At 46.0% G+C, this 23,765-nt stretch overlaps 3 protein-coding genes across 10 annotated transcripts in view; all 3 read left to right on the top strand.

Annotated features, from left to right (window-relative positions):
• Positions 1 to 9,975: 9,975 nt before the first annotated feature.
• On the top strand, positions 9,976 to 14,153 carry LOC127616150 (C2 calcium-dependent domain-containing protein 4C-like). Its single transcript, XM_052087590.1, has 2 exons — positions 9,976 to 11,948; positions 12,642 to 14,153. The coding sequence occupies exons 1-2, from the start codon at positions 11,211 to 11,213 to the stop codon at positions 13,191 to 13,193; spliced, it is 1,290 nt and encodes a 429-aa protein (XP_051943550.1). The 5' UTR covers positions 9,976 to 11,210; the 3' UTR covers positions 13,194 to 14,153.
• A 664-nt stretch (positions 14,154 to 14,817) lies between these two features.
• fem1a (fem-1 homolog a) lies at positions 14,818 to 17,816 on the top strand. Its single transcript, XM_052087582.1, has one exon. It carries the CDS (start codon positions 15,005 to 15,007, stop codon positions 16,856 to 16,858), a length of 1,854 nt encoding a protein of 617 aa, XP_051943542.1. The 5' UTR covers positions 14,818 to 15,004; the 3' UTR covers positions 16,859 to 17,816.
• Positions 17,817 to 19,747: 1,931 nt separating this feature from the next.
• The window catches only part of LOC127616131 (receptor-type tyrosine-protein phosphatase S-like), a 73,329-nt gene continuing 69,311 nt past the window's right edge, over positions 19,748 to 23,765 (top strand). For 5 of the 8 annotated variants that reach the window (XM_052087553.1, XM_052087554.1, XM_052087557.1 and 2 more), the window contains exon 1: positions 19,751 to 20,069. The gene's annotated coding sequence lies outside the window, so the exon portion shown is untranslated. Of the gene's footprint in view, positions 20,070 to 23,765 lie in introns of all 8 variants that reach the window. The other 3 variants (XM_052087551.1, XM_052087552.1, XM_052087556.1) reach the window with 2 other exon arrangements.

The following is a 23,765-nucleotide window of genomic DNA, read 5'->3' on the forward strand; positions in this document are numbered from 1 at the left end:
GATGGGTTGGTACGTAAACTTTCAAATGATGTAGTCTGTTATAATTCTAAAAATATAAGATGGTAATGATTATAATTCCTTCAATGAATTGATTTTTACAATGCACTGCTTCAGGCTTCTCCAAGTCCATAAAACACATGTACACTGGTTGGGCAAACCTTGAGGACCCTTCTGATTGTGTAGAGCACGAAATCATCCACTGGTCACTGTACAGCAGCCGGGACAAAAATGAGTGAATCACAAAATGAATCAAACTCATATCTCAAGGCACTACTGCAGTTACAACAAACCAATTAAGGTGCTTTCATAGTCTACATACAAATTTTAAGTCTTTTGGCAACACATACTGTACCCCGATGAATTTCCCTAACAAACACCTGGAAAATTATAAATCTATTTGAAGAAAAAAAAACCCCACTGCCACCGATCAATGTTACTGGAAAAGTAGGAGCGCATTTATTATGCAAATGGGCTCCATACCCCAAGAGCAAGTTAAAAATTCTTCAAAGAAGAGAAATTAGTGACAATAAGGACACAGAAAAACAAATCTAAAAACTAAACAGTTGCCTAGAAACCAACCTCTGCAAAACTTCTTTCTGCCAACCCCACCCTCCACAACACACACACATGCGCGCACAAACATGTCGCTCTGGGAGATTGGATCAGATGGTTTAGCAAAACTTTGGGTTATTTCTTACTGTTCCTAAGCAACAACATTGCATATCCCTGGCGGCAACGCTGGAGATTACGTGTCAGAAAATGTATTTACAAACTGACCACAGAACTTAAACCATTTCCATCGGAATGCTTCACTTGAAAAAAAAAAAAAGAATCCTTCATTTTCTGAATGATGAAGCCCACTCATTACTTTCAGATTAAAAATCTAATTAACTTTTGGCAGAGAGTTCTAATGGAAAACACCTACACGTGAGTTCTTTGCATGTTTGAGAATTTGTAACAAAGGAAGTGTTACGAACACAGATGGCAACCTATATTTGCGCTGCCAGAGAATCATTTACATTTAACCCTCGTGCTCCGAGGGGCTTGGTTGGCAAGGCAACAGATTCTGCAGTCTGTTTCCCCCTTACCGCGCCTCTCAATAGTCCACATCAGCCTTCTTATCCTCCACCTTCCTTCAGACCATCGTGAGAAAAGGCTGGCATGTCAGGTTCCGCTCTTCGGCGTTTATCTGACAGCTAATTAGCAGCTCGGCCAATTCTCCAGACCACTAAAATCTCTTCCCCCAAATCTATGTGCCAATCGCATAAAACACCTTTTGAAATAATAACAGTGCCGAAACCAGGTGAAATAATCCCAATAACACACAGCGGCACCTCAGTTTTCGTTATTAATGGCTTCTAGAGAGGCTGACTAACTTTATCATACGAGATTTAACAGTCGATGGTTGCCCCTGTTGCCAAAATGATGCCTTCAAAAAGACAGGTGGGTCATTTGCAATGTTGTACATTAATATACAAAATGGAAAGTAACCATTTACCTGGCAGCTGGTGTCCCCCTCAACACAAAATGTGCTTTAGTGCAGTACAGGAGAGGTTAAAAGACACATCTTATGGTTCAAGAAATAATTGGCTGCAAAGCTCGATCTTTCGAAAAGCGCTAACGATCCTTTGTGGGTTTAACACAATTGCAATTTACACGAGACCACATCGTCACATCCAAAGAGTGCAAAAAGCGCCCCCCCCCCCCACCACCACCACCACCACCTTCGTTAGATACAAAATGAACTCAACTCTTGAGCTCTAAGTGAAAATGCGAGATGAAAGCAGACAGCTCATTAACCACTGAGCACGCTATGCCACTGTGAAGCGGCGATGTGGCAGCATCTCGCCGGGAGGGAACTGCTGTTGAGTGGCGGGCCACTGGAACGGAACAATCGTTCAAGATATATGCATGTGTATTGGTCATGTAAGTGTATGTATAAAAAAAAAAAGGTATAGAAGTATTGTAACTTTACTTGAGATGTTGAATCTCACCTGCAGTGCGGGTCAATTGCTTTTCTCTTCATTCCCACATTTGATTGGTTTTCCTTAATCACCCCCCCCCCCCTCCTCCAGGTGTATTGAGTCTGAAAAAGTCATTTCAGTCAATGCTTTACATAGCTCTAGACACCCCCCGCACTACCACTCAACACCCCCCGCCCACCCGCCACCACCCATTGGCAATTTGCCTCATCATAATCATGACCGAAATAACATCGGATTCGGTCACAGAGAAGTCGTTGCCAAATGGAAAAATAATTGTTGTTGAGCCATTTACAGAAAGTCACCACGGCATGTCTCGGATGTCTGGAGCATCGATTCTGACGGGAAACTTAAAAAGCACGAGGAGTAGTAATGACTTGCTATTTTTTCGAGGACTACAAGGGTTGATCAACTTGTTGGCTGTTTAGAAAACGATCGTGAATACATGCCGCAATAAATAAAGACATATTTTACTTTTATATATTAACCCTTTCCCCGTAACCTGTAACCTGTTAACATGATAAGATGTCCACGTTAGTAAGCGCCGTACCCGAAAGGGTTAATGTACCAGGGGATTGTTAAAAAGAGAGTAAAGCCATTTGGCATGCCGATGCCGGAGCAACGTGGTGCAAAGTGCCTCCGTTTTGAAATGTGCTGTTTGTGAAGTGGTGCGATGCGCCGGAGCCTTTCATGGCGCCACACCGCTGCTCTTGTGATTCTCGACATCGCAAAAGCAAAGGAAGACGCTCGTGTCCGCCTGCTGCCTCACAGCAAGACTGACCTCTGAGGTCGAGTCCAATTCTTCTTGTGTGAATCAGAATAATGCCCGTTGCCTTCTATCAATTCCTTGATCTTTCTGCTCGACCCCTTTGCACTTTGTGGGTCTCGCCCTGCTGCGTTTCCTTCCTTTCCCACCGAGTAGATCCACGAAGAGCACAAATCAAATGGGGGTAGGAAAAGTATACTCATCAATCCCTCAGCCAATACTTCTCCAGCCATCCATTTTCTCATCTGCTTTATCCTCACCAGGCTCGCGGGCAGGCCGGAGACTATCGCAGCTGTTTTCGGGCACTCGGGCGGGGTACTGCGTCGCCGATCATCCTGCCACAGGCAAGAATTTCTGCTGGGGTTGACTTTCCCCAAGTTTTACAATTGATTTTGAGTAAAAAAAACGTGTGGGATATGCACCATGTATCACATTTTGTTAAAAAGATCAAGTGAAAGAAAAAAACAACAACAAAAACAACAGAATATGCTGCGGCACATACAAAATATCTCATGGTTAATATTTTTCAGCAACCGAGCTGACGTGATGGTCATTTTCTGAGATTTTATATATATACTGTATATATCCATCCATTTTCCGAACCGCATGATCCTCACTAGGGTCGCGGGGGGGTGCTGGAGCCCATCCCAGCCGTCTTCGGGCAGTAGGCGGGGGACACCCTGAATCGGTTGCCAGCCAATCGCAGGGCACACAGAGACGAACAACCATCCACGCTCACACTCACACCTAGGGACAATTTAGAGTGTTCAATCAGCCTGCCACGCATGTTTTTGGAATGTGGGAGGAAACCGGAGCACCCGGAGAAAACCCACGCAGGCCCGGGGAGAACATGCAAACTCCACACAGGGAGGCCGGAGCTGGAATCGAACCCGGTACCTCTGCGCTGTGAAGCCGACGTGCTAACCACTGGACTTACCGGGCCGCCCTTATATATTTATACAAATAATATTTATGCAGAAAAAACATAAAAATAAAATAACATAAGATAACAATGGTGCACCGGTTCAAGTTTGCTGATTAGTGTCCAAGTGCAGTTTGTAGGCGTGTTAACAATATAAATAAACTCAGGCTCTGCGGTGTTAAGTGTGTTCTGTGCTTGTCTCACCACCTAAAGTCCTCCTCCGTTTCAAACACCCTCGCCGATGTGTTGCCATTGTGCACCTCCAAGGGTGGGCCAAGTGACAAAAGGAAAAAAAAAAAAAGAAAAAAGGCAAAGCTAACAGCAAGGACAGTGAACTTTTGTATGAGACGACATTAACAAACTAGCAGGGCCACACCGACCAGCCGGGATGATTTCTTTATGTCGCAAATAAAGTCGCTGATTTTCAGTGAGTCATAATACGCCACAATAGCCAATAATAGGCAATTTGAATGTGGGCGTCGCAAGGCAGAAAGAAGTATGTGTGGAAATAGGAGCGCTATAGGAGGTGTCACACGTCTCACTTTCAGCGTGTATGCTCTAAGTGTAATTACAGAATTGAACGCTTTATTGTTTTGATTTACTGGCTGTATTTAGTTGGTATTGTTCTACGCGACATTAAAAGCACAGCGGTAGCTTTACCGACGAACGTCTCTTCATACAAAGTTTTCAAATGATTTAGTTCCCCAACAGGAAAATATTGCCTCTCTTGTTACAAAAGAAATTTCAAGATGTGAAAGTGGTGAGTGCGTCTGCCTTTTCGTTCTGCGGTTTGGGGTTTGACTCTAAGCCGTGACCTTTCTATGTCGAGTGCTATCCAAAATACCGTTCTTTGAAAATTAGCCGTAGTTGTCTCATATATGATGGCACAATCATGCATATAAAGCAGCCTTTGGGTGTCATCATTAATTTCGATGAGGGCTGCTAGTGTGTCGAGAGCACAGATTTGCTCGTGCTTGACGTAATCCGTTTTTTTTTTTAACAACAATGGCAAAACAAACAAAAAAAAAATACGATTTGTACAGTCTCAGGGACAACAGTTGGTAAATTTGCAAACTAATGAGATCCAATACAAGAGCTGCATCAACATTCTGCCATTTTGAAAATAACAGTTGTGATTCACAGAGGGGCGAAAGCGATATTCGCTCTAATTGACTCGCGGGCATATTGTTGTGGATATGTTTATAATTAAAAAATCTCACAGTGTGAAGAAGCGCCGTTCAACAGCGCTGCAAATTAAGGAGCGAGCCAGGCTGGTGTTATGGCTTCACAATTCAAATATGTCTGCTCTGTTATTGTTGTGGGCACCGAGTTGCCTCTGTTGCGGGTCCTTCGCTCGGCTAAGGTGAGTCGAGGGACCTGAATGCAGTTGTAATGATTCTCTCGTTCTTTGTCGCTTTCTGCTATTTGAATAAGAAAAAAGAAATGAACTCACTTTCTAATTGTGATGAGAAAAGTCAAGAATTCTATTTCCAACCTGTAATCAATTAAGACTGTTCGGCAAATGTTGAATGATTATTGAGCCATTTTCTCTCGTTAGGTCCATAATAAAAAAAGGTCCGTACAATTCATGTGAGGAACAAGTCGCCTGAAGTGGTTATAAATCTAAGACGATCGATAAATCCAAGGATTAGCCGTACTCTGTTCCTTCTGGCTGCATGAATTGACGCAGTACTTATCATGAAACTTGATTACATTTCTATTATCGATCATTCGCGCTAAGGGCAGTTGCTGAACCTAATTGTGCATTTACCGTAATTGTGTGGGTAGAATATGTAGATAAAAAGAATGAATGGCTTTAAATGGGTAAAAAGAAAAAAAGAAGTTTTTGAAGTGTTCACAACATTCTATTGTGCGTGCCATCATGTGGTTTCAGTGAGTTCCCCACAGATGCCCCACTTTGGAAAATATCTGCGTTGACTGCAGCGAGTTGAAATCAAAAGACTTTCCTCCTTTCGGTGTTCTCGTTACCGCCTCGTCAATAAGCTACTGTGTTTCATCCCAACTGTCTTACAGATGGTACAGGCCCGTGCTTCGTTTCTGCATCCTCCGTCTTGTCCCGTCTTCACCCCATCTCCATCTGTCCAATATTCTGTTCCGCCATGTTTACTTGTTCTATGTACTCTGCAGTCGTCTGCTCTTTTGGTTCGCATATGCGCTCCTCCTCAAACGGGTGTCTCCGCCGGAAGGCCGACATAGAAATGACTCTCTCTTTAGCGGAGAGCGCGCTTGATGACTGTTTACCTTGGTTGCCGCTGGCCCCTGACCAGATGGCGTGATGGACTTTAAAGAGCCTTAAAGGGGATTTCAGTGCAGCTGGTGAAGGAGTCTGATGCCAGCCTGCGCACGTTTGTCGAGTTTTCTTAGCGAGATCTCACAAATATGTCGCCCAGGCAGAGACACTGTGATATTTTACGAAGCACCGTTGTTGGAAATGTTTCGTCCATATGTCAACACTGTGACACAAAGCTATTCGATAAACAACAAAACATACACTCGGTTGTTTTTCGATCGCATGAGCGGGAGGATGAACGAAGGATGAAACGGACAGACTCGTAGGCCGTGGCCCTCATTTTACTTTGCGGATATTTTTACTTCGTTGACCATTTTATAAATGGCTCCAATTTCCTTAGATGTGATCGTACGAGGGCTAAAAAAAAAAAGCGAGTGAGTTTGAGGAAACTTTGGATCGAGTCGCAAGGACCCAACGCGATGACAAAGTGGCGAGGGTACACAATTCAAAGGTGTCTCGTCACCGAGCTGTATGTGAGGACACGCAAAAAATGAAACCGAGGCCGTTTCCCGAAATGACCTGAAACAGTTAAAGGCTTAGCGTAATTTAGCTGAAACAACAGCGCAAAGCCCATCTTTTATAAATGAACACATCGCCTATTCTAAACAGAGACCTCAACAACAGAAATTCTGAGTCACATCGCGCATGATAATTTCCGTCCTCGGTCCAGGATGAATTTAAAGCCAATTGCCACCAGGAGATTTTTCATCTCCAACATTCTCCGAATTAGAGCGCCCCGGCGCTTTCGAAATCAGCACGATCCTCCTGCTGCTTTTGTGCATGACTCAACTATTCTGTCCTCACAGTCGTCCTTCCAGCCGGGATATGACTCAAACTTCTTTGACTTCGCTTTTTAGGTTTGCCGAGAATAAAGTTTCAAGATCCTACAGTTGGCTATGAAAGCTTGCATCGTTAAATCGTTGGCCAAAGTAGCGTTCTTTCTTGACATGACAGAGTCAAGATGGTTAGATAATTCAGTCAAGTCAAGAAAGCCCAGCAACTACTTGCAAGATTCCAAAAGTAACCTCCGTCCCTTAACTAGATGAATGATTAACTTGTCAAAAACCATAACATCTGCTAAAAATAGCAGTGACTCAATCAAGCATCTGTTGCTATTTTAAAATACCTGAGAACTCGCTTCATTTATTCCATACACGTAGTGAGGAAAAAAACAAATCTTACAGAGTACTGTATAACAGATGAAGCTGTGATGTGGGAACGGTTTTGCTGTATAGAGCCTCACCCGTCAAAGATCACAGAGTAAATACTCACTAACGAAGGCTGATGCACAAACATGTAGGTGGACTCAAACAATTCTTTTTTTTCTTCCTCCTTGTACACTGAGCCATTTAACACGAGCAGGGGCAAAAATAAATCATATTGTTTGACAGTGGATTGCAAGTCTGCACACAGGCAATCATGACCGCGCTCGTAAACTAACACATATTTCGCAATCTGCGTTTAACATAAGTGAAATAATTACAGGACATGCATTGTAAAGAGTTAAGCAGATTTTGTTGTTGTTGTTGTCATTTTCAATTCAATGGTCATTGTGTTGGTAGTGTGACTACCATAGGTGCAGCATCATCTAGACGTACAGGAATAGGTCACTCACGCACAGTAAGCTGCAGTAATATTATTCATTCTCCACAGAGGATAAAGAATTCACGCCTGTGAGTATTATCGCTTTAGCTGTCTTTGTTTGTATATGTCTGATTTTTACTTGACATACAGCACTTTGGATGCAGCGATGGTTGTCTCTAAAGTACTCTGCCAATGAAAGAGTGGCCATTTTTTTGCATCATTTGCTGGGCCGTGTGCACATATTGGCGGTGCTTGTGGTGTACTGGAGGAGAGACTTAAATGGAGCAATAATTGCAGTGATTTTTTTCAGCACGTTGGTTTGAGGAGTGTGTGGGAAGAATCGGAAGACTTGCAGTCGGATGCCTCATTTATCAGCATTTTAGCAACTTTGAACCAATTAAAACGTACAATCGCGTCACGGGGATGTGTGGAGGTTGGGGGTGTTTGGTGCCGCAGCATCTGTCCTCTTCCCCTTGATGCCTAAAATGCAATGATGACTTGTTTTTTTTTTTTTTTGTATGTGTGTGCGTGTTTGTGTGTTTTTGCAGTCAAAGCTTGTTTGTGGCCTTTCAGCAAAAAAAAAATAAAAAACAAAATCTAATGTCTTGAATATTTACTAAAGACTTATTTCTAACTTTGCGCATTTGGTGAAATGACACCTTGTATGTAATTAGTCCCTTGGTCTGCCTCAACCCCTGATATCGGTATTTTGGCCTGTTTTACTGCCACTTCTCTTTATTCCCCCGCCTGCTCGCTTGTTCTGAGAGGGGACAAGGGAGCTGGAATCAAAGCAAGGGTGTTGCTTTGGAGAATACTGCATCGAGCGACCAGCACAAAATCTGAGGAGGACCACCACTTTTCCTGAGGTGTCCGCCTGAAGCACTCAATTTCAATCTGCCCAAACGTTTTTTTTACATCCACATGCATGTGTCAAATGTTACTGCCTTGACACTTTCACATTTCGACGTAATTTGAAACGAAATGAGTGTTCAGAAAGCTAAATGGATGGCGAGCGCACAGGATGATTCATCCTACTGTCTAATGAGGCTTCACTAACCCCTAATGGACTTTGTTCTATTTTCAGAGGGAAAATTAGATGGGCCACGTAAATCTACCTTTACTGCTTGGCACAAAAACATGTTTCCGTTTCTTGCAAGTGTTTGCCTTCAAGGTTCCAAAACGTACATTTAAACGATAACATTTACAGTCGTTCAGTATTATGAAAAGTATACATGAGTACAGTATATATATGAGGTTTGTATTATTTAAACACAGGAAAAAGCGGTGACTGCTCCAGTTGACACCTACGAGATTGCTGCTCATCCACCTCCACGTTTAACAGCGGGCAAAAGGCTCAGTTGGACATGTTTCTGGCTTTCATCAAACACAAACGTATCAAGATAGAAACAACAAATATACAGTATCAATCCACATGATTTGCCACACTTTGGATTCAACAGATTTGGAATCCACAGCCCCTCCCTGCAACAGGTTTTGCATTGAAGCTGTCATCTCGGGTTTGATGACGAGTTCAGGTTCGCATATCGAATCAGTGTCACTCACAAGGTTGTTTGTAGTTTTATTTAATCGGAATTGATGATTGAACCCTGTCTGTTTTGCTGGACGGCCTTCATGGCCCATTTACAATACAATACATGCTGATTTACTGTTCATAAACAAATGGAGAATGCACTGCGAGATTCTGCACTTCTGCAGGTCATTCGGAGAAAACAAATCATTGTTTATTATTATCTTTAAGTATTGCACTTAAAGGTATGTTCCCAAATATAATATTACATATCTCGGAAATAGTTATTAATCTAATTTGGGGAAAAATATTTGTATTTATCGGGCTTTTTACAGTTATTTATTTATTTATTTATTTGATTGTTTGCTGAACTGAAAATTGATCCAATGCCGGACAGATTATGAAGCGGGTGACGATGACACAAGTTCATCATGCAAGCGATTCATTTGTCACCAATAATTGCACTGAACGACTATCTATCTATCTATCTATCTATCTATCTATCTATCTATCTATCTATCTATCTATCTATCTATCTATCTATCTATCTATCTATCTATCTATCTATCTATCTATCTATCTATCTATCTATCTATCTATCTATCTATCTATCTATCTATCTATCTATCTATCTATCTATCTATCTATCTATCTATCTATCTAATTAATGATCCGTTGACACGCCGCCTAATTGACCTGGTACCAGTGGAATAAGAAGTATCGGCACTTTTCCACTTAAACCATACATTTCCATTGTTGTAATGTTTTCAATTCTGAATGCTTCACAAATACTTGCAAACAATGGAATGGTGCAATTAAGGACTCCGGTGTGTTTGACACTCTACGCGTTGCGTTACACTGTTCCGGTTCCAGTAACCTCCCATGACCACCGCACACAATAAAAGGAGTCGGGCTTCAGCGCAAAAGCCGACTGAAGTCACAGCGACGTGCAGCTTCCAAACTGCCGCCGTGAGATTATTTGCAGAAGATTTTCAATTGGATTGTGATCAAAATATTGGGAAGTTTAACGAGATTTTGCTCTCGAGCTAAATCCCGGTGGTCCCCATCGGCTGCTGCTTGAGCGCAGCTCATCTTTTTAATAAAACGGGCGCCTGATCTCGCTGCTTTTCCTTCCCCAGCGCTTCTGGATCACACTTGGAAGCAGACGAATATTGAATCGCACAACAAGCAACCCCGGATCGGCTCGCGCGCATCACTTCTCGACTGCTCGGAGGGAACCAGAAGTTCTGCAGTCATCGGGTACGTTTGGCGAAAAGGAAAATTGTTCAAGAAACTTCTACTTTGTTCGTAATGGGTTGAAAAGGAATTCGCGGATGCTGTTCATATCGTTGCTTGCACGTAAAAAAAAAAGTTGTTATCAAATGGTCGGGAGTGTGATGGAATGTATATTTGCGAGAGCATTTTTTCTGTATAAATATCAAACCGTGCATTTGAAGTCATTGATTGCTGTTGAAAGCATGATTAACTTTAAGTTTTCAGGATTTTTTCGTGTGCATTTTGCGATTGTATTTACGTTCCTCTAATTAGTAACTGAATATTTTGAATCACTTCACATTTATTTCAATGTTTTCTCTTTTTTTGTATATATGTGTGTGTTTGTCATTTAATATTTGATCATTTGATAAATGAGCGGTGTGGAATAACTTTGGACAGGATTATGGGTAGATTCATTCTCTACCACAGTATGAATGCCAAAATGTACCCTTGATACAAGAAGAAATCGACCCAGTGAATGAGAATGTCGAGCAACTTGACAAAAAAAAGAAGAGTAAATTCAAAACACCATATTTTTTTTCAGTGTTGATTTCAGTTCCTGTACCTTTCGTGAACATTTTATTTGGTGGTGTTCCGCGACATTTTCTAATGCAAAATGGATGCCTTGGCTCACTAAAGGTTGGTAAACACAAATCACACACCAAAATGAGAATGCATACAAGTACTTTTAAAATATAACGGTTACTTTTGAATCACCTTGCTGTAGTGTACAATCAAATTCCATTAACAAGCTCTGATATTCCTTTTTGTGAAAAAAAATTATAATAATAATGACTGATTTGTGAATGCAGATCTTGGTGGTTTGACACGACTCGGTGGACATGTGGCTACTGGAGAAGCTACGTAGCAAAATGGAGAGCAGTGGAACGCAATCTCAGCCCCCACAGACCGCCGAGGCCATTCCCGTGTCTGTATACGCCAACGTGCTCACCCCTGAGAAAATTCCAGATTTTTTCATCCCGCCCAAACTCATCTGCTGCCCACCAGAGGAATCAGCAACCCCCAAGCCTCGGCACCGCTCCGCCTTGCGACCGTCCACCTCCGATCATGTCATCTGCGTGCAGAGCCCCAGAGCTCGCAGCAGCAGCAAAAACGCCTGCAGCCCTCGCCTCTTTTCCCGTTTCGGAGGGGACACGCGCAGTCTCCAAAAGTCGGCAAACCGTCACGTCATCCAAATAGAGAGTGCGGACGAGCCGGCCGCAGGGACTTTGGACGCCAACACCAACGCAGATCCTCAGTCACAGACCGCCATGTCACTGCCATACGTCCCTAAGGCCCAGACCTCCTATGGTTTTTCCACCTTGGTGGAATCTCCTCATACCCGGCGCAAGGAGAGCCTGTTCCACAGCGACCCCAGCAGCCCTCTCACCTCCCCGATCTCCCAGAGGCGCTCCCAAGGGGGGACTCACCTAGCCCCGGCCAACACCAACCCCTACCGCTACTTCAGCGGCGGAGAGAGTGACACCTGCTCCTCGGCGAACTCGTCCCCTTTTAACTCTCCTCTGCTGTCCCGCTCGGCCTCCCTCCTGCGCTCCATCACACAAGAGACGCAAGCCAAGGCAAGGGGTTGACTTTATTTTTTTAATTTTTTTTTGCCTTTTTGAAATGAAGGCAGTTGACATGGAGGCAGAAATAGACATGGCTGTACCTCAACTGGCTCCTTATAACTTGTTTATGTTCTTCCATGATTGAGCTGAATCATAGTGCCTATGCAATCCTGCATGTTATCAGAATGAATCCTCTGGTGCTTGAAATATATCCCACCGGGTCATCGCGAGCCTTAACACGCTGCGATGAGTGGCGCGAGCTCAAAACCTTGCGTACAACCTAACGGGCTTCCAGTGCTTCTCATGGCTAGTCGACGGCATCGATTCCTCTTTGGGAATTCAAATGATGACACCGAGCCGTTCTGTAAATTGAGGCAACAAGGGAAAACGCTAGCTAACGCTCGCTAGCTAACGCTCGCTAGCTAACGCTCGCTAGCTAACGCTCGCTAGCTAACGCTCGCTAGCTAACGCTCGCTAGCTAACGCTCGCTAGCTAACGCTCGCTAGCTAACGCTCGCTAGCTAACGCTCGCTAGCTAACGCTCGCTAGCTAACGCTCGCTAGCTAACGCTCGCTAGCTAACGCTCGCTAGCTAACGCTCGCTAGCTAACGCTCGCTAGCTAACTGCATGCTGTAGAAACGGGCCAAGAAATAACAACATTTCTCTGTATTGCCAGTTTATACTTGTGTTTCTCGTCTGTCTTGAGGTATCTCGTGCCAAACGCTCCCTGGCCCGCCACAGCTCTCTCTCAACGGATGATTGCAGCTCTGCCGACAACAGCCCCAACATGCAGCGGCGGCGTATGCGTTGCCCTACCTCTCCGGCACTGCGCAAATGCAGGACTAGCAGCTCGAGGGCCTTGGCATGTGACCCTTTGCAGCGTGAGCACACCATTAACCTGCACAAGGGCGGGACACTCAGACTTAGTACGCACTACGACCCAGAGGCGGCACGGCTGAGGGTTCGCGTGCTAACGGCGGAGGCCATTTATGGCAAGCAGACAGAACTGAAGAGCATCAACTGCTGTGTGGCACTCTACCTGAAACCCGGCAAGAAACAGAAACAGAGAAGCACCATTATAAAGAATAGCAGGAATCCCATTTTTAACGAGGACTTTTTTTTTGACTCACTGCCGAAGGCGCAAGTCAAAAGTCTGGCCATTAAGATCAAAGTCATGAACAAGGGAACCAGTTTGAAGAGAGACGTGCTTCTTGGAGAAAGGGAAGTGCTGCTGAGTGAACTGCTCACAGGCCTGTAGGGAAATCCCTGTCAAGACTTTGGTGAGAAACAAGCAGCATTTCATCCTCAGAGCCCTTCCTTTACCGCCTTCATTCCACTTCAGAGGGTGAAAGGAATCCTATCTAGCACACTAAAAGCCAAACCAAAAACCGGTTTAACTACAGTTTACATAAAAAAAAAAAAAAGTGGAACCTTATTTGTGTATCTGAAGTGCACAGTGTATCGCTGTTTTCAATTAGTTGTAATGGTCTAGTTTACATGGGATCGGTATTCCTGCAATGATGCCAAATGATATTGTATCAATTGTGCTTTGTCAAATGAATTATTATGCCCTCTTCCTTTTTGACAGACATCGTATTTGGTAATGTGTTAGCTACTGAATGTAACACCCCTCAGGCTGCTGTGACTTGTTGTCGAAATAATACGTTCATCTATGTTCCAAAGAACAATGCTTTATTTATGTTTTCTGTCAGTTTTGAATTGCAGCTTTGATTATTTGATTATTATTATAAGTGCTTTGTCGCGTATTAGCCTATTTCATGTATTTAAAAGGTTTTGCTCATGTTTTTTTCCCCCCCAAACACACAAATCTCCAGAAGTGATCCTGCGGGTCGAGAGGAAGCTGGAAGACATTTGAGCGGCTTAATCTCGCTTATGGGCACAACATTTTGTCTCTGTGAATTCCAACTCCTTGCTTAATGTAACAGAGACTGTTACACCTGCACTGCAAGAAGGAGAGATACCGACGCCCGTTCCTACCGACTGCTGTCAGGCTGCTGAATAAAAAAATAAAATAATAATAATTAAATGATGTGAAAAACAATTGTAAATAACACTGCGATTTATCAATTTTGTATTTATATTGCACTTAATTGAACGGTGTTTGTTTTTTTCTTTTTTCTTCTTTCTACCCACATTCTTGCTGCTGTAGGCTGTAAATTTCCCCAGTGTGGGACAAATAAAGGATATCTTATCTTAATATTAGGAGAGAAATATCCGATTGAAATATGCCTCGCAGCGTAAAGGGCAGCGAGAACTGCCAACAGTAGTTACTACGGTATGTTGAGGTTGGTAATTTATAGAGATTTTAATGGCCTCCAAGGGAATACAATAAACAGTCATTCCCAAAATCTGGTACGTGGGCGCCCTCGAATGGAACTCGAAAGAATCACAGTTAATGACAATTTCATGGGATTTGACTTTTAAATCCAGTATATCTGCATTGCATCTTGAATAAATATGTGGGTACATGTTTTATCAAGCTTTTATGTGCAGTATATTTTAACTGACTCAGTATTTAAGTACCTAACCAAACTCAAAGTAGCCTTTGAGTATACAATATTTACGACCCGAATACCTTTTCACGAAACATACTGTACACATACGCTTCAAAATTGAACGTCAGTGTGGCATATCGAAGGGAGCGTCGGGTTTCCCCACTGTTAACGTCGCATTGACGTGACATGTCTCAGTTCACGAAGACACTAAGTGTACCTTGATTGTTCGAAATCCAAAAGAACCCATCAGCTGGATGTTTTTTTGTTAATTCCCATTGCATTGTGGGAGCTGTCGTTTATTATCACGGCACACGGCGTGTGCCCGTCCATGGTGAAAACTACGTCGCCCACAATGCACCGCGGCCACGGTAAACACAGAGCTGTCAAGCAACACAAACGCCATCTTGCCAGCGCCCTCAAAATGGAAGAAAGATGAGAGCTCGTAGCAGAGCCCGGACTAAAATTCGCTCTTTTGAAGCCATACTCACCTTTTTGGTGGTAAACTCGTGGTTATGGGGTTGATGTCCTGTGAGGCAACACGGAGCCTTTAACAATGGATATAACGACGGCGGTGTTCAACGCGGCCAGAGATGGTAAGCTGAAACTTATCCAGAAGTTGCTGAGCAACAAAACTCCCGAAGAGCTCGAAGCCTTAGCCGAAGAGAAAACACAGGGAGGTACTCCTCTTTTGATAGCGTCGCGATATGGACATTTAGAGGTCGTAGATTACCTCCTTGAACATTGTAGAGCTAACGTCGAACTCGGGGGCTCGGTGAACTTTGACGGCGAGACTATCGAAGGAGCGCCTCCGTTGTGGGCGGCTTCGGCTGCCGGTCACCTGCCGGTGGTCAAGACCCTCTTAAAACACGGGGCATCGGTGAACAACGCGACGCTAACTAACTCCACTCCGCTCCGAGCCGCCTGCTTCGACGGCCACTTGGAAATCGTCCGCTATCTGGTGGAGCACAGGGCTGACATGGAGGTGGCCAATAGACACGGCCACACCTGCCTCATGATCTCCTGCTACAAGGGCCACAAGGAGATCGCCAAGTTTCTCCTGGACCGCGGTGCTGACGTCAACCGTAAAAGCGTCAAAGGAAACACGGCCCTCCACGACTGTGCCGAGTCCGGCAGCCTGGACATCATGAAGATGTTGTTAAAGTGTAGCGCTCGCATGGACAGGGATGGTTACGGGATGACCCCTCTCCTCGCCGCCAGTGTTACGGGACACACCAACATCGTGGAGTACCTTGCCCACCAGCCCCGCGCCTCCAGGGAGGAACGCATCGATGCGCTCGAGCTGCTCGGAGCCACTTTTGTGGATAAAAAACGGGATCTATTGGGAGCGATGAAGTACTGGAGACGGGCCATGGAGCTGAGGCAGCCAGGGGAAAAAGCAGGGTGCCTGACCAAGCCCCCACCGGGGCCCCCCGTTCCTGCCTATGGCTGTGCGCAGGAGGTGAACAGCGCGGAGGAGCTGGAAGCTCTGATCACAGACCCCGACGAGATGAGGATGCAGGCCTTGTTGGTTCGCGAGCGCATCCTGGGACCGTCCCACCCGGACACCTCCTATTACATCCGCTACAGGGGAGCCGTCTACGCGGACTCTGGCAATTTTGAAAGATGCATCAGCTTGTGGAAATACGCTTTGGACATGCAGCAGAGCAACCTGGACCCGCTCAGCCCCATGACGGCCTCGAGTTTCTTGTCCTTCGCCGAGCTCTTCTCCTTCGTCCTCCAAGACCGCGCCAAAGGTACCCTGTCGACACGCGTCACCTTCCACGATCTGATGACGGTGTTGGCTAAAAGCGTGCGGGAGGTGGAGCGAGCCGTGGCGCAGAAGGACAATCCGCCGGAGGCCCCTCAGTTCACCAAGGCGCTCGCCATTATCCTCCATCTCATCTTTCTGCTGGAGAAGCTGGAGTGCAACCCCGAGCAGGAGCACCAGAAGAAGCACACGGTCTACCGCCTTCTGAAGCTAAATCCGCGCGGCCGTTGCGGCTTCACGCCGCTCCACATGGCCGTGGATAAGGAAACCACGTCGGTGGGCCGCTACCCGGTGGGGCGATTCCCCTCGCAGGCGGTGGCGTCGCTTCTCCTGGAGTGCGGCGCCGACGTGGACGCGCGGGACTGCGAGAACAACACGCCGCTGCACGTGGCCGCCGGCAACGGCTGTCCGGAGATCATGGCGCTTCTCATGAAGGCCGGGGCGCACTTTGACGCCACCAACGCGCAGAAGAAGGCGCCCTACGAGCTATTAGACGAGCACAATATGGGTGACCCGGCTCTTTACCCGCTCAACTACATCACCCTTCAGTGCCTGGCGGCTCGTGCGGTGGAAAAGCACAAACTTCCCTACAGGGGACTCATCTCGGAAGAGATGGAAGCTTTTATCGAGCTGCACTGACCTCCGCTACAGGATGAAACTACTTTGCAACAGAACTTCTTTTGGCCCACCGCTTGCTTTTCTCCTCCTTTGTCTCACCACAAATGTTCAGTCCAACATTGCATAAGAAAAGTTACAATATGTCACCGTTGAATGACCGCACCCGTTCAACAAAGATCTTGACAATTGAAAGCCATGGATCGATATTGCTTTTTGTGATATTCTGAACGGATGATTCGTCAAACCCAAGCAGCCGTACTTGCTCATCTTTATTTATTGGCTCCGGTTTGTTACCGTTTGATGACATTCTCTTTGGAAGGATGTTGACCTCTCTGTGCCAAATTTGCCGACCGTGGACGTCTTTAGCTTGTTTTGTCACGTAAAGCCACAAACATCATTCTCGATTATCATGTGCTAATCATTTGCTTTGATACTTGGAATTCCTCAGGTCATTTTGAGAGACGAAGATTTAAAAAAAAAAAATAAAGTGGTGATGTGGTCTGGCAGTATTTAAAGCTAAGCTTCACTGTGAACTAATTGGACGACTTCAAATTGGCTTCTAACAGGTTAATCATGGAACTGCTTTATAGACTTGTTTTTGTTATTTAGATGGTTCCTAGAAATGCCTTAACATCCAAACTCTCGCTTTCCATGTACCCGGCATGCGGCATCCACGACACTTGTGACGCACGTCACGGACGACTGATTTTCCTGGGACGCAATTCTCTCCAACTGAATCCATGGCTTTGTGGCCACTCAGTCTTATTTTCAATCATCTCTTCTTTTGTTTGCATTCTCTTGAATGTTTGCTCCGTGTCCAGGGTGGAAGCCCCCACCGAGTTGAATGCCGACTCAAAATCCTCTAAAATGGACATACTTTCAGGCCACGGACTGTTGCTGCCTTCTTCTTTCTCGCCGGTATGAACATCGTGTGTGTGTCAGAGAAATGCCTGAATAAAATTCAGTCTGGCAGCAGGAACTCTGTGGTCATTGCATCTTTGATTTCCATCCATTTTCTAATCCGCTTATCCTCCTCACAAGGGCGTGCCGGTGCCCGAATCGAACCTTGCACTTCCGGACGGTGAGGTGGACGTGCTAACCTGTCGCCCACCCGCATCTCTTGCTCATTCTTTATAATTCATCTCGGCTGCTTTTTTTTTTCTATAGTCCCATAGAACATGTACTGTATGTTCTTTAAACCGGTGTCTTCGCTCAAACACAAGCACAGGGCCGACTCACTTCAACTGCAGCTTACTGACGCAAAGAATAACAGAAACCTGATCATTGTAGGTCGTGCATTGATCGTAAAAATAGGGTGTAATGAGCGTCACTGCTGCGGGGCAGCGGTAGAGACAAGGGTGCTCCCCGTTCTAATTTTAGGGCTCTTTTGCCCCCAGTATCTGCTCTGAAAATGGGGACGGTGGCACACTTCCCACTCAGGCAAGGTGACGGGCTGGGGGGTTGGGGGGTGACTGGAACCCGATGGCACTCGGTCAACAAAGATGTCTTTTATTTGTGGACAGAATGACAAAACACCGAAGCCATCTGGCGCCAAATGAATACAACTATGTTAGCTTGGCAAAATTTGAAATTGGATTAGTTAAAAGACGCGGTCCCATTGTTAACATTGGTTATGTCAGCCGACACGATTGATTGTGAAGGCCTCGAGTTGGACAAAAGCAATCTGTTCTCCGCGGAGAAGCGCTGGAAGCGGTGCAACCAAGAAAAATGCTCCCTCAGGAAGAGTAGGCTCTTGTGACTAAATAATGCCATTTTAGGAAGCGAATATTCCATTTTAAGATGGAAGTGCAAATGAGCGCTTTTGATAAGTGTTTTAGGTTCGCCGCCGATACTGTTGCTTTTTAGACAACGGTCAGATTTTGTGTGGCTCCCGGTTCATGTCCATTCTCTGGTGAAAGACCTGAGCAACATATTCCAGTCTCGGCATTTAGACCATGGGTGTCAAACTCAGGTCCTGGAGGGCCACCGTCCTGCATATTTTCCCCAAGTCTCCCTGTTGCAGCACACCTGATTCAAATGAACAGGTTCAATATCAGGCTTCTGCAGAGCTTGCTGATGATCATTTGAATCAGGTGTGTTGCAAATAATTCTGAATGAATAAATATGAAATAATTACATGAAATATATCCCTTGTCTAAACGCACAGTTTCATATATTTATTTGTTTTGGGGGTAAAAAGAACCGGAAGGCCTTTGATCGTCTTCTGCTATAAAGCGTTATAACAGCAAATGGCCACTAGGTGGCGGGCTTGTCACGAGCAAAAGTATTCGACGCACCCTGGCCAAGTTCCACAATATATGATCAGCGTAATCATTTTCATGTTTTTGGATGAACACCAATGAAAGCTTGGATTTCTAGAAACAAAGCCTTCATCCAGCCGTGTCAATGGAACACGAGCATATCATTTTATTTTTTTATTCATTTCTTTATTTTTAGTAGCGTGTAATGAACCAATAAGACAGCCGTTTAAATCCGTTGATCGATTGCACTTTTCAACGGGAGGGGGGGGGGCATCATTTTGATTGCAGCAGTTCGCCACCTTTTTTTTTTTTAAATCCTTGAAAAATCAATAAAACGAAGCATTTATACGTTGGAACCAAAGTCAACGCAACCCGATTATTCGAAGTCAAATGTATTCAATATTAGCTTCAAAAAGTATTTTACTCTGACAGTCCATTTTTTAAAAAGGCTTTCTTTGTCATGATTGTACCAGCCAGCGGTCTAGTTTGAGAATATCAGGGGGGTGCTATCGGTAAGGGGGGGGGGGGTACGGTTGCTATAGGAGACTTCGCCTGCATCACGTCATACGTCGGGGGGAGGAGGGTGGTGGCGGGGAAGAGCTTCGGCGTGTGCATGAGAGGGAGGAAGGAGGGAGGAAGGAGGGAGCTGGGAGGGAGGGGGGGGTTGAAGGAGGAGGACATTCAGGCAGAAAGAAGACAGTGGCTCCCAATGACATAAAGCTTCACTACCTGAAGCCGCCCGACCAACCGAGCGACCATCTCTGCCCCCCCCCCCCCCCCTAAAAGACGTCGAGGAGCCGCGGGACGGCGGTCCCGCGTGACATGCACCCCCCTCTCTAAGGCACAGCCTCCTTTCCCATCGGAGCCGGCCTGCCACTGGATTACACCACCAGCGGAGGAAGCTTCTTCTACTTGTAAATCCACCCATGCATCTTGCAGACGGCGCAGGAGACGCTGCACCTGCGACCAAGGTAAGCCCCGCAGCACCCCACCGCGGAGCTTTATTCGTGGGGGGGGGGGGGGGGGGGGGGGGTTGGTTGTTTCTCTTTCTGCTTTTATAAACGGGAGGGATGCGCGGGGGTGTCTGCCCATTTATTGTGACTTGTGTTCAGGCTGGTTGGCAACAGCACTGAGGAGAGAGTGCCTTGCATCCACACCCCCCCCCCACCCCACCGCTTCCTCATGCCCATACCCCCCCCCCCCCCCACCCCCGTGCTTATTGTTAGCTGGGCTGCATGAGAGACCCATGCACACAGGAACATCCTTTGTTTATCCCTCACTCTAATTTCAACCGCCTGCAAGACATTCATCACTTAGGAGCGCGTTCCATGAGAGCTCTGGTTTCTCAAACAGATTTTGCTGGGAAATAGAGATGGTGTGTGTGTGTCTGTGTGTGTGTGTGTGTGTGTGTGTGTGTGGCACCAGGTGGTAAAGTGGCAGGACTTATTTAAGCAGACTGTTTTCTAGACAATAGACTAGCGGCTGCATCTGCTGCTGTCAGCCTGTGCATATAATGAAGCGCACCTGCATATATGACACCGGTGTACCCGTGTAGGTCTATAATTACACACAGTTGGGTTTTTTGTTTTTGTTTTTTTGTTTGCTAACATGCACACCCACACCCACGCACGCACACGCACAGGCTCCTGAGCGTCGTTTAATTATACATTGATTTACTCATGCACATTTCCCCGCTGCTGATGCTTGTTTTTCAGCTTTTAATAAGTACATTTCTACACTGTGCCTGTTTGGGTGTTTCTGTGGTCTCCCTCGCATGTGTACGCCCCAAATCTTAAGTTGTCTCGGTGAAACCCAGGGAGTCTTTTCCGACACACACACACACACACACACAGATGGAACATTTTCCCCGAGGCACAATGTGTTTGCTGGTTATTGTTCCACACCATTTCCACATCCCTAATTATTTTAATCAGTCATTCCTCACGCATGAATTCCTTTCTTTAGCGTGTTTATCTCTTCCCTCCTCCACTGACGACCATCTTCACCTTAATGAGAGAGACTGAGATGTGGATTTTTATTTATTTTTTTTTGCATTTGTCGGACAGGAATAGGTCATTGTGCAGAAAGCGAATGACTTCGTTAGTCGTCGTCGTCTCCTCAAAGAGCTCTGAAATCCACGGCTTGGTAGCAAGGAGCACAATGAAATCACTCATGGCATGAATTCCCTCAAATAGCATTTCACAGGGTTCAACTGTGGGCCTCGATGCTTTCCTGCCTCTCTAAAGCGTATACCGCCCCGCAAAAGCCGTCCTATCTTGAATATGCCAAATGAGCCGCCCTCCCAACGGAGCCGCTTTGGTTGCTCGTCAAAGGCCTTCATTGAAGTCTTATTCCCGCGTTCTCGCAGTGTCGCCTGGCTCGCTTTCTTCCTTTGGCTCGCAACGTGGTGACCATCCTCGCGTTTCGTCCTGGCCTCCGTGCACGTGTTAGCCTGAAGAAATGAGAACATCAAGGCAAATTTGATGAGCAAAGTCACCCGTATGCAACAAGGAAGACGACCAGTCGGTTGTTGTCGACACCCCGAGATGAATTGACCTTTTGCGGGGTATTTCAAAGAGCATGTTTTTTGCGAGCTCGGCTCAAACATCGCACGTGGCATTTAGAACTTTACCCGACGTGGCTGAGCAGTGTAGCGCTGATTGATAATACATTAAGAAAAATGCGTATGTCAACCGTAATCGGGATGCACTCCGTTAGAAAACCTCAACTAAAATGAATAATCGGCAACACGAGAACAGCCCTGGAAACGATATTGCAGAAATTATGCTCATAATAAGCAATTAGGTGTTTACTTCATTAGGCGCAATTACGCAATCCAGCGACACTGAATATAAGAGTGAAATTTGGAATTCTATCTTCGCACAATATGATGTACTTGGAGGTGGTGCAATAGCTCCATCTAGTGGATGCATAACGCAACGGCAGCCACTACTGTAGCATCAGTTCCACGCGTCTTATAACGCGATGCGCCCTATATGTGAAAACCGTTTTGAAATGGGCCATTCGTCGAAGGTGCGCCTTATACTCGGAAGCACCTCGGTGCGGAAAATACGGTAATTAACTAGTCGATACCTTGAAAGAAACACTGTCGGGCAATGAAAGGACTTGCAGAACCTTTATTACGGGTGTAGCGAAAACATGATTTGAATTTTAAAAAACCAACAATAATACATTTATTGTTATATGAATACATCAGGCGGCCCGGTAGTCCAGTGGTTAGCACGTGGGCTTCACAGTGCAGAGGTACCGGGTTCGATTCCAGCTCCGGCCTCCCTGTGTGGAGTTTGCATGTTCTCCCCGGGCCTGCGTGGGTTTTCTCCGGGTGCTCCGTTTTCCTCCCACATTCCAAAAACATGCGTGGCAGACTGATTGAACACTCTAAAATTGTCCCTAGGTGGGAGTGTGAGCGCGAATGGTTGTTCGTCCCTGTGTGCCCTGCGATTGGCTGGCAACCGATTCAGGGTGTCCCCCGCCTATTGCCCGAAGACAGCTGGGATAGGCTCCAGCACCCCCCGCGACCCTAGTGAGGATCAAGCGGCTCGGAAGATGAATGAATGAATGAATGAATGAATACATCAAACGACATAATTTTGCTTCGGACCTTTTCAAGATTGCGCTGGCGTGCCGAAATTGTTGAGGTCAGTGAGCGTACAGCCAAAGTAGCCTCACACATATGAGACCTCGTCCAAGGTCTCCAGACACACGCACGTCCATTTTTAAACCAGTTGGCCGTTTGCCATTACGGTTGCGTGCGTGCAGGTGCGCCGTGCGCACAAGACTGAAGGCCAGGAGATGTCGGGGATGGCGACTTGACGTGATGCCCTTCCCCAGATGAATCATAGATTGTGATGTGTCAGCAGGGATGAATTATGCACACTCCTCCACGACCTCTCATCTCCTCCTCTTCCGCCGTCCACTTGTCCCTCGTCTTCCGTCGGCCTTTTATCCGAGTCGACACATCTGAAGACGTCTTCATCGGCCCACGCCACCTTCCACGTTGTTCATATGGAAAGGAAGATGTTCTGGCTCTGCGTTGCTGCTGCCTAAACTGTTGAAAATCGTAGCCGAGGTCGATCTATACCGTCGTTCAGTTGCTCGCGTGGAAATTAAATGTGCGGATAGTCGCGATTCAATAATGCGAAGGAGACATGAGGCCGTTGACTCGGTCTGACAGTTACATCCCTGACTGACGGGGGCCATTAGGCCTGACTGACAAGATGGCTGACACAAGACAAGCCAAAATGCCTCATCGGGAACTGACTCCAAGATCTGGCACCGTCCACTTTGAGGTCCGGGTCGTACGTATTGCGCGTTTGCGACTTTTCGTGATTTGTTTTCGTCCCCACAAATGCAAAGAGAAGGACGAATTTATTTGAAGCGTGGCCGAGCGTAATGACGAGTCATTCATTCATTCATTCATCTTCCGCTTGATCCTCACTAGGGTCGCGGGGGGTGCTGGAGCCTATCCCAGCCGTCTTCGGGCAGTAGGCGGGGGACACCCTGAATCGGTTGCCAGCCAATCGCAGGGCACACAGAGACGAACAACCATCCGCGCTCACACTCACACCTAGGGACAATTTAGAGTGTTCAATCAGCCTGCCATGCATATTTTTGGAATGTGGGAGGAAACCGGAGCACCCGGAGAA

Source organism: Hippocampus zosterae, chromosome 15, assembly GCF_025434085.1.
Source record: "Hippocampus zosterae strain Florida chromosome 15, ASM2543408v3, whole genome shotgun sequence".
In the NCBI taxonomy this organism is placed as follows: domain Eukaryota; kingdom Metazoa; phylum Chordata; class Actinopteri; order Syngnathiformes; family Syngnathidae; genus Hippocampus; species Hippocampus zosterae.

What these genes read in the sequence shown, in the direction of transcription:
- fem1a (XM_052087582.1), top strand. Translation starts at nt 15,005, where the DNA reads ATGGATATAACGACGGCGGTGTTCAACGCGGCCAGAGATGGTAAGCTG.
- LOC127616150 (XM_052087590.1), top strand. Translation starts at nt 11,211, where the DNA reads ATGTGGCTACTGGAGAAGCTACGTAGCAAAATGGAGAGCAGTGGAACG. An exon ending in CACAAGAGACGCAAGCCAAG is followed by an intron (nt 11,949 to 12,641) that starts GCAAGGGGTTGA and finishes GTCTGTCTTGAG; the next exon opens with GTATCTCGTGCCAAACGCTC.